This window comes from Sminthopsis crassicaudata, chromosome 2 (genome assembly GCF_048593235.1).
Source record: "Sminthopsis crassicaudata isolate SCR6 chromosome 2, ASM4859323v1, whole genome shotgun sequence".
NCBI lineage: Eukaryota > Metazoa > Chordata > Mammalia > Dasyuromorphia > Dasyuridae > Sminthopsis > Sminthopsis crassicaudata.
The window spans coordinates 57,896,203-57,912,890 of NC_133618.1; the positions used below are offsets into that span (position 1 = coordinate 57,896,203).

The 16,688-nt window shown below is 38.9% G+C and overlaps 1 protein-coding gene across 4 annotated transcripts in view; it reads right to left on the minus strand.

The window, feature by feature from the left end:
• Positions 1-598: 598 nt before the first annotated feature.
• The window catches only part of PRMT7 (protein arginine methyltransferase 7), a 73,631-nt gene continuing 57,541 nt past the window's right edge, over positions 599-16,688 (minus strand). For 3 of the 4 annotated variants that reach the window (XM_074286361.1, XM_074286363.1, XM_074286364.1), the window contains exons 12-18: positions 9,766-9,813; positions 8,995-9,084; positions 8,394-8,555; positions 6,946-7,020; positions 5,791-5,951; positions 3,253-3,349; positions 599-799 (exon numbers count right to left, since the gene is read on the minus strand). In XM_074286361.1, the coding sequence (XP_074142462.1) occupies positions 641-799; positions 3,253-3,349; positions 5,791-5,951; positions 6,946-7,020; positions 8,394-8,555; positions 8,995-9,084; positions 9,766-9,813 (792 nt within the window). In that variant the 3' untranslated portion in view covers positions 599-640. Of the gene's footprint in view, positions 800-3,252; positions 3,350-5,790; positions 5,952-6,945; positions 7,021-8,393; positions 8,556-8,994; positions 9,103-9,765; positions 9,814-16,688 lie in introns of all 4 variants that reach the window. The other variant, XM_074286362.1, reaches the window with a different exon arrangement.

Here is a 16,688-nt window from a genome sequence, read left to right on the forward strand (position 1 = left end):
ATTCTGAACTTATCCTATCTCTTCCTCCAGACTGTGAACTTCATGAGAGCAGGGACTATCTTTGATCTTTTTTTGTAGTCCCATTCATGGTCCCCAAGAAGACAATAAATGTTTACTGAATGTCTGATCTAGAACACCGGAGCCTGAAAAGACCACAGAACCAAAAATGTTTCAAAAGATGACACAGAACATCAGAGAAATATTATCAAAGTCTAAGTCCCACCCCAATCCCTGCCCCCTTTTTTTATAGACACTAAGGAGAAAAGTGACAGGTCAAAGGTCAAAGAGCCATCTTGCATTGGAAAGTGTCCCTGCTGTATTGTGCTTCCTTCAGTCTTAAATTGAGTTTTCTTTAGCAGGTTTCTACTGAATTTCATTTCCTTTACCACAGAGTAGGGAGGCAGCTTCACATGCTTTTTCCCAGTCACAAGGTTTTTGAAGATTCAGCCCTGAGTTTTCATTCAGAGACACTCTTATTTCCTGGTGCTTAGCTCCTTCATCCTGTGGCAGCTTCTCCTTATTAATCAGGACACCCCAAGAAAAAGAAGCTTTGATTTTTAACTCTCCCTTCCCAAGAAAGCCCACTGACCACATCACAACAGCTCTTATGCTACTTTATTTCTTTAAAACTGCAGTAATTTTAGCTTACAAGCCTGAAATCCATCGAAATGTCACCCACCTTTGGGTTAAACTCAAGGGAATAGGTGACAGACTGGGGATTGTCTTGAGTTTTTGCTTCCAAAGTAGAATTAAGGAAATAAACAGCCTGTTTACAATGAGGATTCCAGGAACACTCGCCCTGTGGAAGAAAAAAGGGACCCTTTAGAAGTCCTGAAACTTTTCCGTGATCAAGGCCCTTCTCCCAAGCAAAACCAGGAGGAAAGGGAGTTGATCCTGAGAGCTGATTGTTTTCAGTTTAAGATGAGAATTTTACATGAATCCCTATTACATTTAATAGAGAATAATTGTTATCTCTCCTGACTGACTCCTTGTAAATTCCATCATTAGATTTAGCCAATGGCAGTATCCTCTCTTCATATGCTCTCTGCTCTCTCCCCTCACCAATAGCTCCTGCCTATTGCTGCCAAACCCAATCAGATGGGGTCATCCCTGCTCTAGATTTTGTGGGTTAAAACAAGGTTACTCTGCCCAGTATTTTAAAGGTCTCCAATTTGGCTCCCCACTACGCTCCAATGTATCCTCTCAATCTTTCCCCACAACCTGCTGCTGGCTGTTTCCTGGGTAGGACATTTTCTCTCCTTCCTTAGGGCCTTTGCCAATGTTGCCCGGGAGGTCTGGAAGATGTTGCCCTTCCATGCCTAGCTACTAGCACTTCTCCCTCTTTAGCTGCTATTACTTAACACGTATTTGTGTACGTGTGTGTCACAGTGTAAGCTCTCTGAGGAAAGGGCTACATCCTCAGCCTCTCCACAAGAATCTGTGAGACAGAAGGGTCAGTGCTCCCAGCCCTGTGCCCAAGAGTTCTGCCAGTATGAAGTATGAGGAAGATTCCTCATTGGTTTTCCAAAGGGCTCTCTCAGTCACTGCAGATAAACCAGGGATCTGAGAAAAGAAGAGAATGCCAGACAGTGCCAGCTATACCACCCCAGAGGAGCTGGCACCCTTCAGGGAACTCTAGACTGCTGCCTGATTCTAAGCCCAAAATGCCAATGGCAGAGAGGTGCAGATGAGCAGGAGTTACTCTGCTCTGACCAACTCTGACCAGGTCCTTCTGAGCTGGAAGGGACATCTGCTGCCCAAGGTCACAGAAGCTCTACCATCCATGTTAGGGCAGCATGCCCACAAAGGCATGGTCCCCTAATGTATGAAAGTACCAGTATTCCCCTGGCAAGGCTGGATGTCTGCAAACATGAAAGACCAAGACTTCAGAAGAACCGGAAAGAGCACTGGACTCAGCATCAGGGAGGCCTGAGCTCAAATTCGACCTCAGGCACTTACTAGGTGTGCAACTCTTAAGCCAGTGACTTAAACTCTGTCTACCTCCATTTCTTTGACAGTATAATGGAAATGATAATAGCATGTACTCTACTTCCCAGGGTGGTTTTAAAAATCAGATGAGATAATTTTGCAAACTTTAAAGTAGTATGTAATTGCTAGCTATTATCATTCTTATTAATAATCATCATCATCAAACTGCAGGTGGTCCAAAGAACTACAGAAAGCCTTCTGATGGGGCTGTGTAGGCTCTGTAGGCATAATTAGTCAAGAAGGACTTGGGCAGAGACCAAACATGCGTGGGCCTGGACCAAGGGATGTGGAGGGCAGGAAGCAGGCAGCCCTGCGGCTGTGTGCCACAAGGTATCACAGGACCAGGGGAGGCCTTAAGTGTGCTGGGCAGACATTCCACCAAAGAGCCACCCAGGATGAAAGCCATGCCCAGGCTAGGACCTGTACCCACATCTAATAGCCATGGAGCACTCAGCTTGAGAACTGGAAAGACCTGAGTGCAAATCCTGCCTCAGATACTCACTAGTGGTGTGAGTTTGGACAAATAATTTCACCAGCACCTCCATCCCAAGGTTGTTGTGATGATCAAAGGAGTTCATATTTGTAAAGTTTCTTGAAAATTTAAGATGCTATGTTAATTCTATTGTTATTATCATTATTAAACTCACAGGCTCATCCAAATCACATGAATTATCCCTCTAGGGTATGTCCTGCACCAGCTTGACTAGCCAATTATCCAGGTTCCATGTTCCTAAGCTGGTAATGTGGTCTTTTGTTCCAGGTGTGTCACAGACTAGGGGTGACAGAAGACACACAAATAGAAACAGCCAAAATGGCTGATGAAGTTACAGGCATGGCCACCAGGGAAAACAACCACCAGCTACTCAAGTGTTTAACTCATTCTGTAAACCAAGAACTATTAACTAAATGTCCATTGCGTGCAAAGCACTAGATGTGCAAAGAGAAGAAAACAACAAGGACCTCAACAGGTATATTTTAAACATTTACCAACTAAGACAAAGTAGACTTGGGGATGGAAGAACCAGGATGATCAGATCAGGAAAGGTTTCATGTAGAAAGCGGCACTGAGGAGAGTTTTCTTCCAAAACTCCAGGCCAAGGTCTGGTCTCAATTAAGCAAAAGCAGCAAATGTGTCCCAGGAATGGGACTCAAATGGGCACATGCACAGCATCTGCTGCATCTTCCACTGTGGATGCGATGGCTTTACAGAAGCGAGTCTAAGCAGCACTGCCCCAGCCACACTCTACAACCCTGAAGAGATACCTGGGCCTCCGGCATCTGGATGAGTCCGGTGCTGAGCGAGCTCTCGGCAGTCAGGTGGTACTCCATCCATAGGACCACTCCATGGCTTCTTCCAGGCCTGGAAGAAAAGGTCGTGACAAGCAGCATAAGTTACTAAGAAGATCCTTCACAAACCAAAATACCAGGTCCCCCATCCCACTTCTCAAAACATGTTAGTCCTAGACCTTCCTGAGAAAGGTGTCCTTCTTCAGAGAGTTCCAGCTTTGATGGCAAAGCAGCTCAGACCAGGAAGGGGCGAGCAGGCTCAGCCTCAGTGGGCCTTAGACACCATGCCCACTTAGGGCTCAATAATCCCACCACCTGAAAGGTAGAGCTGGGAGGGTTCTCCTGGTAAAATCATCTCCCAAAAGAAGAATTAGGAGGGCACCCAACAGGCCTTACAGGCCCTTTTCTTTCCCCCCTTGCAATATCCAGTTCTGCTGAGAATATGGGACATTCTAAAGCAGGAACTATGACAGAGACAAATGGAGCAAAAGGTCATTTTACCCACTGAGACCAGTGGTCCTCAAACTTTTTAAATAGGGGGCCAGTTCACTGTCCCTCTGACTGTTGGAGGGCCGGACTATAGTAAAAACAAAAACTCACACTCTGTCTGTGCCCCTCATCCCATTTGCCATAACCCGCGGGCCACATAAACATCTTCAGCGGGCCGCATCTGGCCCGAGGGCCGTAGTTTGAGAACCCGTGCGCTGAGACAATGGCAGGAATGCTCTGACTGCAGTCTTCCTAGAAGCCATTTTGCTTAGCCTCTGTTTCACCTTGCTCTGAAAAGAACTGCTGTTCCTCTACTGGCCTCTCAGCCCTTTGAAAGCAGCATTTGTGTCGAACACACAGCAGGAGCTCCATCCAGTGTGTGCAGATGAATGAGGACTGCTTGGAAGGGGTATGCTTGGCAAGGAGTGCTTAGTACCAGTTCCCACAAAAGTACATCCTTCACAACAGAAAAAAGGGCAAAATGAACTTCATTTTCCCTGGGAAATACCTGCTTTTCTAAACTCTCGATGACTTATCCAGGGAAAAGGCAAAGGTACCTGCCACTAGATATACATCTTAGGGGGCTTCTGCTTTGCAAACTTTAAAAAGCTGTACAAATTCTAGTTATTGTTATTATTGGAGAGGATTCTTATTCAGGTACAATGTTGCATGAGGTGACCTGCAATAGTCCCTTCTAACTGAGATGCTGTGATTTTGCAATTTAACTGCATTTCTTTAAAACACTCTGCCATTTAACTGGCAGAGTTGTGACATGGTACAGCCATCTGGGAAGGCAATTTCCCCCCACATTCATATTTCCTATAAACTGAGACTAAACAAAAGCTGTACCAAAAATACTCTGCCTTCGGTCCCCTCGTGGAAGGAGTCCTCTGGCAGCCCTGCCTCCTCTGCCACAACCACATCCCCATCTCTACCTCGGCCTCTTGCTGCTACTGCTTCACATTTCTCCTTTGGTTCACCGCCCATAAGTAAAATTTCTAGAGGTAGCTCTCTGGGAAGATGAATAGCAAACACTATTTCCTCAAACACTCAGTGTTTTCAATTGTACAGGCTCTCCATTCTTCAGAGGCATTTTCACAACTTTAAGAAGTGTATTCATACCAATAATGTAAATGAAGTTACTAAAATGCCCATCCATACCATCTGAACAAAGGTTCTCTTACTGGACTTATATTACTACTACTACAAGGAAGCCACTGATTGGCCAAGAAAGTCCCCAAATGCTCTAAAATATATAGCACACTTATATGGAAGTAAGAGTGGGAGCTGTTTAACTGTAAGCTCCTCCAGGGACTCCGTCTGCAGGAGTCACTACCGGGAGTGTAGTGCCTACCTCCTAACACCCCAGAACCTGGCCAGCAGGGCCCTCTGCCAACAGCTCAACAAACCATCCCTAGCAAGGAAAAGCCAGCCTTCCCAATTCTTTCTTGTGAAGGCCACAATGATGGCCTGCTAACCACAACAGCAGCGCTGTGCTGCATCTCTGCAGAGTGAAGGAAATGGTTAAATTGAAAAGTATAACCACATAAACAAAAACAAAATGTCTCTGCAGCTATAAGAAAATGGGCCAAGTTACTGGAGAGTTCCTAAATTCCTAATAGAATTTATGGCTCAAACAAAAACTGGGCTCTTCCTACATTAAATTCCCACAAACTAATAGCTTCATTTCAGAGACGGAGTAGTCTAAGTTGAGAAAGTGAAAAGAAATACCTTCTAAGAAGATGATTCTTTTATGACTGAGGAACTAGAATCTCTAATAATATGCAAGAGGGACCCTAAGAAGGGTCAGTGTCAGGGTCTGTCCCCAAGCTAGAGCTTTATAAAAACTCTCTGCACTGAAAGCCATATCCTCTGTGATCACTAAGGGAGGAAAAGCTGAAAACAAGTCCTTTTACTGGGAGACAACAAGAATCCACTCCATCTTTTGGGATGCCCTGTCAAAGAGTCTTCCTCACTTATCTATTCTGGGGAACTGAGCAACTTTCCAAGAACCCGCTCACTCACCTCTGCAGGGAGATGGAACCTTCAGCACTAAGTGGCTGCTCAGGGACAGGCTTTTGGAAATCAAACATCAGGACCTGCTGGGGCTCCGACAAGCATCTGCTTGAGTACTCCCAGAGAGGGTGAGGCTCTGCTTCCCGGGCTTCCCTGAAGTCCAGAGAGTGCTGAAAAGAAAATAGCAATAAAAATAACAACCTGAATTTCTACAGCATCTGAAGATTCACAAACATCCTCACCCCAATTACTAGGATGAGGTAAAAGAGTGCAAGTATTCTTCCTCTTTTTTACAAGTGAAGTGCCTTCCTGCCCCTGGTCTCCCATATGGTGAAGGTCATTGACACTGACCCCTGATCCTCCTCACTCCAATGTCAATGTTCTCTGCATTACAATGGCTCACAAATAACAGGGTGTACAGGAAAGAGATAAGGCAGCACAGAGCCAGGAGAGACACAGAGGTGAGCTGGCCTTGGCAAACAATCTGGCCTTTGATGTAGATGTGCCTCATCCTAGAAACCTGGAAGAAAGTTGCTCACTTTCACATAATGCTTTAAAATCAATGGATCACCGTGATTTCTGGTCTCCTTTGATCCAAAACTTGATTAGTACCCCTTGCTAGCCTGTCAGTCTCTCTCAATAGGCTTCCTAAAATCAGCTTCCTTACAACTTCTTATTTGGGAAGACTCTTATTCTTATTTGGGATGACAGGAAAGCAGGGAGGCTGATGCCCAAAATCCTCATCTTCTGTTCTTTATTTTTAATGCAGTGAAAATCCTGCCCCAACTCCCACACCTGCAATATTGTCACAGGGTGGGAATGAGCACCTTTTCAAAATACCTTAAAGAAGAGCCACTGCTTCCTGCCATCTGTCACAGCAGAGTCTGCACCTCCCATATCCCCTTCCACCATTTGTGAGAAATGGGCTGAGCCAGGGCTGACCCAACCAAGGAAGGCTGAGGAAGTCTCACTGACCCAACCAAGGAAGGCTGAGGAAGTCTCCATGCCCCACACCCCCAACCCACCCTTCAGGGTTGGGAGAGTGAAATGCTGTACTACTAGAGCCAAAACTTCATCTCAATACCTGCCTCTGCAGGATATCCCTGCTGACACTATCAGAGTGGAATTACTCCAGTACCACTTAAAATGATAGACTGTGCCCACCTTAATCATATCGTCCATAATGTGAACATCAAAGCCTTCACAGTTACCACATGGGCTTCGGATTCGCCAAAGGTCCTGGGAACAACAAAACAAACATTCACATTCTATACCAAGCTGATTAGAAACAAGTCAAATTTGTTGGGAAACTAAGAGAGAAATGCAAAGGGAAAAATCACATATCCATAAATAGACCTATAACCAAATCTCCCCAAAATGTACAGTTCCTTAAAAAGTACATTAAAACATCAGATAAAACAAAGCTAAACAACTGGAGAAATATTAGTTACTCCTGGATAGATCTAGTCAATATAATAATGTATGTATAAAAATACATATATGTAATATATATATATATATATATATATATATATATATATATATATATATATAATAAAAATAACAACACTAGCCATATTAACTTATTTAATGTCACATCAAAGTACCAAAGAAGTATTTTACAGAATTTGAAAAAAAAAATTCATCTGGAAGAAGAAAACAAGAATATCAATGAAAAAGATGTTAAGGGAAAAGGGCTAGCAGTAGCAGATCTCAAATGATGTCACAAAGTTGTAATCATTCAAACAATCTAGTAGTAGATAAAAAACAGAATGGTGGGTCAGTAGAACAGCTTAGACACACAACATACAGAAATGAATGAGTATTCATTGATAAACTCAAAGACATAAGACACTGATGCAAGAACTCACTAATTTACAAAAACTGCTGGGAAACTAGAAAGCTGTCTGGAAAAAATTAGGCTTCTCACATCATATCTCTATCTATATTTATCACATACAGAGATGCATGTCCAAATCATATACTTAAAAATTTTGAAGTTATCTATCTATCTGTCTATCTAGATATTTATCTGTCTATATAAAGATTAACTCATGTACACAATTTGGAATAGAATAATATTAGAAGCAAATTAAGGGAACATAGGAAAAAATACCTATTACATCTGGATAAGGGAATAGGGCATGACCAGACAAGAGATAGGGAGGATCACAAGAAGTAAAATAAATAATACTCATTACATTAGATAAAAAAGGGGTCACACAAACAAAACCAATGCAGCCAAAATCAGAAGAAAAAACAGGAAAATGTTAGATCAAATTTCTCTGATAGAGGTCTCATTTCTCCATGTAGAGGAAATCGAGACAGAATTTCATAAAAAGAGTGTCATTACCCAATTGAGAAATGGTCAAAGGATGTGAAAAGATAGTTTTTAGAAGAAGAAATCAAAACTATCAATAATCACATTTTTACAAAGTGCTAAATCATTGAGAAAAATGAAAAGACAACTCAAGTTCCACCTCATATATATCATATTGACAAAATTAACAAAAAAATGGCTCTTAAAAAACAAGATTCTATTATACTGAACCTTACAATATTCATAATTTCAAATGCCCCATCTTAACCCAAAATTATCTCATATAGCTTACCTTGAACTCTACAACCACCATGTGCAAGGAGGCAGCTTGTGGCAACACTGTGATATTGTTAGCAAGATGTTCCATCACAGCCGTCCTTGCATACCAAAAGTATAGATTGTGCCATGGTAATAGACTTGTTGTAAAAAAAGGTTCTCCAAGAAGAACAGAGATCTGAACAATCAGAAAAAGAAATAAAATCATTAGCCTGACTTGATTTGGAGTCAAGTTGTAAGCCACAAATCCTAAACATGCAGGAGGGAAAGACGTCTTTCCACTTTTAATAAAATACACATAACTTATAGACATGATAAAAAAAATTTTACTTTAAAGTTTGCAATGAGACTGATTAATATTAGAACTTTTTAGAAGTCTTGCATAAGCATACCATTTATATTTCAGTATTTATTCTCTTGTAAAGAAATATAATCAATTGGATTAGGTAAATTAAATAAACTAATCATTAATTAAGTGAAATGTCAAAAAAAAAAGGGGGGGGGAGGAGAGGAGAAGAAAGAGAGAAGAGACAGAGAGACAAAGAGAGAGAAATGGCTTGGAGTACTGCTTTTAGCAGGTATATGTTACTAATGCAAAGAGATGACCTATTACTCACCTTTCTATCACCCAAATCTGCAGAGGTGAGTAATTCAGGACGCTTCTCTATTATAGTAATTGTATCCTCTAGACCATTAGCCTTAAAAATCTTTGAAAAAATAATAAACTGTGTTATTTTTTCAACAACTTCAATCAATAAGTCTCAATGTAGTCTTTGTTTCCCAAACACTAATTTCTATTTTATGTGTATTTGGTATTAAAGCATCATAATGTGTCAAGAATAAGACTATCAAAGAACCAGCATGATTCAAAAACAACTGGCTCTTGTAAGGAAAATCCAGGGGGGGTTTTTTGGGGTTTTTTGTGGCAAAACAATGCTCTAAGAATTTCAGGTTTGCCCATTTCATCTCCTGACACTTTTTACTACCTTCCACCACACCCACAGTGTAAGGACAAGGACACAAACTTATCAGGACACAGATGTGATCAACTTTATGCCCCAGATGGAACTGGGGGACAAACAAGACAGAATTATTACTAACAAAGTTCAAAATACTTCTTGTCTTTTTACTTTTCTGTGAAATGAGGAAAAAAGGCTTGGTAAGAACATGTAACCTCAGATTTTTCACCAAAAACAAATTAAAACACAGCGTCATGTTAGTTTATAGTCAAGCAGAAAATAGGATATTCTACAGGTCACTTGTTTCTCTACTTTGTTCTAAATTTCAAAGGACAGAATCCAAAACAACAATTCAATGCTAGCTGCTCAATCTCACATATCCCCAGTCTAGCCAAATCTATCATGTCCCCTTAATATTTATCCACTCACTTTCTTCATCAGTCGATGTGACACTGCTGAATTCTCAAGTGTGAATACCTAAAGGGAATTATGTACCATTAGTCACAACTAGCTTGAATTCTTAATATCATTAGAAAATTATAAATACTGAAACTATATAAGAGCATAATAAAATGACAGATTAAGAAGTACCACCTATCCATTCCAATAAGTACCCATGTTGTCTAGGAACACAAATCACATTACTGATCTAAGCAATATGCCTTGAGAGTCTCAAGCCTTAAACTCTGAGTTCTAATGATAACTCTGCTGGGCTATGTCCATGAACTAACCAGAGCCTCCTCATTCTAACACACATATCTAAAGGGCATGAATAGAGTATGGCCAAACCAATACTAATACCTTAAAAGATCTTTTTTTTTTTATTTATTTTTTATTAATTTTTATAATTATAACATTTTCTTTGACAGTACATATGCATAGGTAATTTTTTTTTTTTACAACATTATCCCCTGTACTCCTTTCTGTTCCGAGTTTTTCCCCTCTTTCCCTCCACCCCCTCCCCTAGATGGCAGGCATTCCCATACATATTAAATATCTTATAGTATATCCTTGGTACAATATATATATATATGCAGAACCGAATTTTTTTGTTGTTGTTGTTGCAAAGGAAGAATTGTATTCAGAAGATAAAAATAATCTGAGAAGAGAAATAAAACAAAACAAAACAAAACAAAAAAAACATTGCTCACAGTTTACACTCATTTCCCAGTGTTCCTTTTCTGGATGTAGCTGATTCTGTCCATCATTGATCAATTGGAATTGGATTAGCTCTTCTCTAGATTGAAGATATCCACTTCCATCAGCATACATCCTCATACAGTATCATTGTTGAAGTGTATAATGATCCCCTAGTTCTACTCATTTCACTCAGCATCAGTTCATGTAAGTCTCTCCAAGCCTCTCTGTATTCCTCCTGTTGGTCATTTCTTACAGAACAATAATATTCCATAACATTCATATACCATAATTTACCTAACCATTCTCCAATTGATGGATATCCATTCGTTTTCCAGTTTCTAGCCACTACAAAAAGGGCTGCCACAAACATTTTGACACATACAGGTCCCTTTCCCTTCTTTAGTATTTCTTTGGGATATAAACCCAGTAGTAGTACGGCTGGGTCAAAGGGTATGCACATTTTGATAACTTTTGGGCATAATTCTAGATTGCTCTCCAGAATGGTTGGATTCTTTCACAACTCCACCAACAATACATCAGTGTCCCAGTTTTCCCACAGCCCCTCCAACATTCATCGTTATTTGTTCCTGTCATCTTAGCCAATCTGACAGGTGTATAATGATATCTCAGAGTTGTCTTAATTTGCATTTCTCTGATCAATAGTGATTTGGAACACTCTTTCATATGAGTGGAAATAGTTTCAATTTCATCATCTGAAAATTGTCTGTTCATATCCTTTGACCATTTATCAATTGGAGAATGGCTTGATTTCTTATAGAGTCAATTCTCTGTATATTTTGGAGATGAGGCCTTTATCAGAACCTTTAACTGTAAAAATGTTTTCCCAATTTGTTACTTCCCTTCTAATCTTGTTTGAATTAGTATTATTTGTATAGAAACTTTTTAATTTGGTGTAATCAAAATTTTCTATTTTGTGATCAATAATGGTCTCTAGTTCTCCCTTGGACACAAACTCCTTCCTCCTTCACAAGTCCTAGAGGTAAACCATCCCATGTTCCTCCAATTTATTTATGATTTCGTTCTTTATGCCTAAATCTTGGACCCATTTTGATCTAACCTTAGTATATGGTGTTAAATGTGGGTCCATGCCTACTTTCTGCCAAACTTATTTCCAGTTTTCCCAGCAGTTTTTGTCAAATAATGAATTCTTATCCCAAAAGTTGGGATCTTTGGGTTTGACAAACACTAGATTGCTATTTTTATTCACTATCTTGCCCTGTGAACCTAACCTATGCCACTGATCAACTAGTCTATTTCTTAGCCAATACCAAATGGTTTTGGTGACTGTTGCTTTATAATATAGTTCTAGATCAGGTACAGCTAGATCACCTTCATTTAATTTTTTTTTCATTACTTCCCTTGAAATTCTCGACCTTTTGTTGTTCCATATGAATTCTGTTGTTATTTTTTTTAGGTCATTAAAATAGTTTCTTGGGAGTCTGATTGGTATAGCACTAAATAAATAAGATTAGTTTAGGGAGTATTGTCATCTTAATTATATTCACTCGGCCTATCCAAGAGCACTCAATGTCTTTCCAATTATTTAAATCTTACTTTATTTTTGTGGCAAGTGTTTCGTAATTTTGCTCAAATAATTCCTGACTTTCCTTTGGTAGATATATTCCCAAATATTTTATTCTATTGACCGTTATTTTGAATGGAATTTCTCTTTGTATCTCTTGCTGTTGGATTGTGTTGGTAATGTATAAAAATGCTGAGGATTTATGTGGATTTATTTTGTATCCAGAAACTTTGCTAAAATTCTGAATTATTTCTAATAACTTTTTAGCAGAGTCTTTGGGGTTCTCTAAGTATACCATCATGTCATCTGCAAAGAGTGATAGTTTGATTTCCTCATTTCCTACTCTAATTCCTTGAATCTCTTTCTCGGCTCTTATTGCCGAGGCTGGTGTTTCTAGTGTTATATTGAATAGTAATGGTGATAGTGGGCAACCTTGTTTCACTCCTGATTTTACAGGGAAAGATTCTAGTTTATCGCCATTACATATGATGTTTACTGATGGTTTTAAATATATGCTCGTTATTATTTTAAGGAACAGTCCATTTATTCCTATACTCTCAAGCGTTTTTAGTAGGAATGGATGTTGGATTTTATCAAATGCTTTTTCTGCATCTATTGAGATGATCATATGGTTTTTATTAATTTGATTATTAATATGGTCAATTATACTAATAGTTTTTCTAATATTAAACCAGCCCTGCATTCCTGGTATAAATCCCACTTAGTCATAATGTATTATCCTGGGGATGATTTTCTGGAGTCTTTTTGCTAATATCTTATTCAAGATTTTAGCATCAATATTCATTAAGGAAATTGATCTATAGTTTTCTTTCTCAGTTTTCGATCTACCTGGTTTAGGTATCAGTACCATGTCTGTGTCATAAAAGGAATTTGGTAGGACTCCTTCAATCCCTATTTTTTCAAATAGTTTATATAGCATTGGAGTTGTTCTTTAAATGTTTGGTAGAATTCACATGTAAATCCATCTGGTCCTGCGGATTTTTTCTTAGGGAGTTGGTTAATAGCTTGTTCTATTTCTTTTTCTGAGATGGGACTATTTAGACTACTTACTTCTTCCTCTATTAATCTGGGCAAGCTATATTTTTGAATTCCATTTCATTTAAGTTATCGAATTTATTGGCATAAAGTTGAGCAAAGTAGCTCCTAACTATTGTTCTAATTTCCTCTTCATTAGTGGTGAGTTCTCCCTTTTCATTTTCAAGACTAACAATCTGCTTTTTCTCTTTCCTTTTTTTAATCAGGTTTACTAAAGGTTTGTCTATTTTGTTGGTTTTTTTCACAGAACCAACTCTTAGTTTTATTAATTAATTCAACAGTTTTTTTACTTTCAATTTTATTAACCTCACCTTTTATTTTTTGAATTTCAAGTTTTGTGTTTGTCTGGGAGTTTTTAATTTGTTCCTTTTCTAGCAATTTTAGTTGTAAGCCCAATTCGTTGACCCTCTCTCTATTTTATGCAAGTAGGCCTGTAGAGATATAAAACTTCCCCTTATTACTGCTTTGGCTGTATCCCATACATTTTGGTATAATGTCTCATTGTTGTAATTTTCTTGGATGAAGTTATTAATTATGTCTATGATTTGCTGTTTTACCCAATCATTCTTTAGTATAAGATTATTTAGTTTCCAATTATTTTTTGGTCTATTTTCCCCTGGCTTTTTATTAAATGTAATTTTGATTGCATTGTGGTCTGAAAAGGATGCATTTACTATTTCTGCCTTACTGCATTTGATTCTGAGGTTTTTATGTCCTAGTATATGATCAATTTTTATATAGGTTACATGGACTGGTGAGAAGAAAGTATACTCCTTTCTGTCTCCATTTAGCTTTCACCAAAGATCTATCATATCAAACTTTTCTAGTATTCTATTTACCTCTTTGACTTCTTTCTTATTTATTTTGTGGTTTGATTTATCTAATTCTGAGAGTGCAAGGTTGAGATCTCCCACTATTATAATTTTGCTGTCTATTTCTTTTTGCAGCTCTCTTAATTTCTCTTTTAAGAATTTAGATGCTGCACCACTTGGTGCATATATGTTTAATATTGATACTGCTTCATTATTAATGTAGGATGTATATAAAGCCCTTCCTTATCTCTTTTAATTAGATCAATTTTTGTTTTTGCTTGATCTGAGATGAGGATGGCTACCCCTGCTTTTTTGGCTTTGCCTGAAGCATAGTAGATTCTGCTCCACCCTTTTACTTTTAGTTTGAATGTATCACCCTGTTTCAGGTGTGTTTCCTGTAAACAACATATAGTAGGATTCTGACTTTTTTTTTTTAATTATTTTTTTTTATTATATATATATATATATATATATTTTATAATATTATCCCTTGTATTCATTTTTCCAAATTACCCCCCCTCCCTCTATTCCCTCCCCCCGACGACAGGCAATACCATACATTTTACATGTGTTACAATATAGTCTAGGTACAATACATGTGTGCGAATATCATTTTCTTGTTGCACAATAAACATTAGAAGGATTCTGACTTTTAATCCAGTCTGCTAATTGCTTCCTCTTTATGAGGGAGTTTACCCCATTCACATTTATGGTTAGAATGACTAATTCTATATTGCTTGCCATCCTGTTAACCCCTGCTTATGCTTTTCTCCTTTCCTTCCCTCTTACCCCTCTACCCAGTATTAAACTTGTGAACACCACTTGCTTTTCACAGCCCTCCCTTTTTAGTATCCCTCCCCCACCTTAAAGTTCCTCCCCTTATTTTACCCCTTTTTCCTCACAATTTCTGTATTCCCTTCCCCTTAGCTTACTCTTTCCCTCTCACTTTTCAATGAAGTGGAAGAAGTTTCACCCTAAATCGAATATGTCTATTGTTACACACTATGTTCATCTCCCTCCTTTCTTTCTCTCAGATATAATAGGTTACCTTTACCTCTTCATGAGATGTAGTACCACCACTTTACACTTTTTTATAATATTCCACCTCTAGTTTCTAGGACAAATTTTACATATGTTCTTTACATATTTTTTATGGCAGAAGTATAGTTCTCAAGATTTCTTTTTACCTTTTTAGAAATCTCTTTGAGTTCTGTATTTGGAGATCAAACATTTTATGTAAGTCTGGTTTTTTCATCAAGAATAGATGGAATTCATTTATTTCGTTAAATGTCCATCTTCTTCCCTGGAAAACAATGCTCATTTTTGCTGGGTAAGTTATTCTTGGCTGTATACCAAGTTCCTTAGCCTTTCAGAATATCATGTTCCAGGCCCTTCGTTCTTTTAATGTGGACGCTGCTAGATCCTGAGTTATCCTTATTGTGGCTCCTCCATATCTGAATTGCTTTTTTCTATTAGCTTCCAGTATTTTTTCCTTTGTCTGATGGTCCTTGAACTTGGCCACTATATTTCTTGGCGTTTTGATTTTAGGGTCCCTTTCAGTAGGTGATTGATGAATTTTTTCAACGTCTATTTTACCCTCTGTTTCCAAAACGTCTGGGCAGCTCTCTTTGATAATTTCCTCAAAAATAGTGTCCAAAGTCTTTTTTTCCTCACATTTTTCAGGGAGTCCGATGATTCTCAAATTGTGTCTCCTGGATCTGTTTTCCAGGTCTGTTTTCTTTCCAATAAGGTACTTGACATTCTTTTCAATTGTTTCGTTTTTCTGGTTTTGCTTGACTACTTCTTGGTTTCTCCTTGAGTCATTCATTTCTACTTGTTCGAGTCTAATTTTCAATGATGTATTTTCTTCACTCATTTTTTTTTATATCTTTTTGTAATTGTCCAATTGTGTTTTTAAGTGAGTTTTTTTCTTCTATGGAATTTTTTTCCATTTTATCCACTTTATTTTTTAGAGAGCTGTTTTCTTTTTCTAGCTCACTAATCCTGTTTTCCTTGGAGTTGTTTACCTTTTCCAATTCACTAATTTTGTTTCTCAATGATTTGATCTCTTTATCCACTCTGGATGACTTCTCCAGGCTCTCTTGCCAAGCTTCCCTTTCCTTTTCCCATTTCTCTTCCAGCTCTCTTGTGAGAGCCTTTTTGATTTCCTCTATGAGATTCTTTTGTATTGAGGAGCAGATCATATCCCCCTTCGGGGGATTCCTTTGGGGACAATCTGCTTTTAGTCTCCTCAGTGTTTGAAGTCTGCTCTCTCTCCATACAGAAGCTGTCAATGGTTAGAGCCCTTTTGAATTTTTTGTTCATTTTGTCAGAGCGGGAATTGAAGAAAACAAATTGACAAGAGAAACAAGAGGTCTGTTTTGGGGGGGATGGGGCTGGATGGTGTTAATGGGCTTCCTCTAGAGATTAGGGGTAGGGCAGCAGCGAGCCATTAACAGGACAGCGATGGTTGTGCATGTCTGCGAACGCGTTGAGTCACTCCAGGTGGGGGTTGGGGGTGGCCAGGTTACAAGAGACGCTGGCTTTCCGGGATTTTATTCTTCACTTCCCATGTTTACACCCTCTCCGCTGCCAAGACGGAACATCCACACTGGGGTAAAAGTCTTTTTTCAGAAACGGCAGAGATCGTACCCCGCCCCCCTCCGGTCTGAGCTATGTGAGCTGCCTGTCTTGCTCTGCCCTCAGTCTGCGCCCAGTCTGTTCAACCCTCCCCTGAGCAAACACAGACCTTCTCTGGCGAATTTCAAGGATGTCTTCTGTTGGTGATGATTTGTGGATTT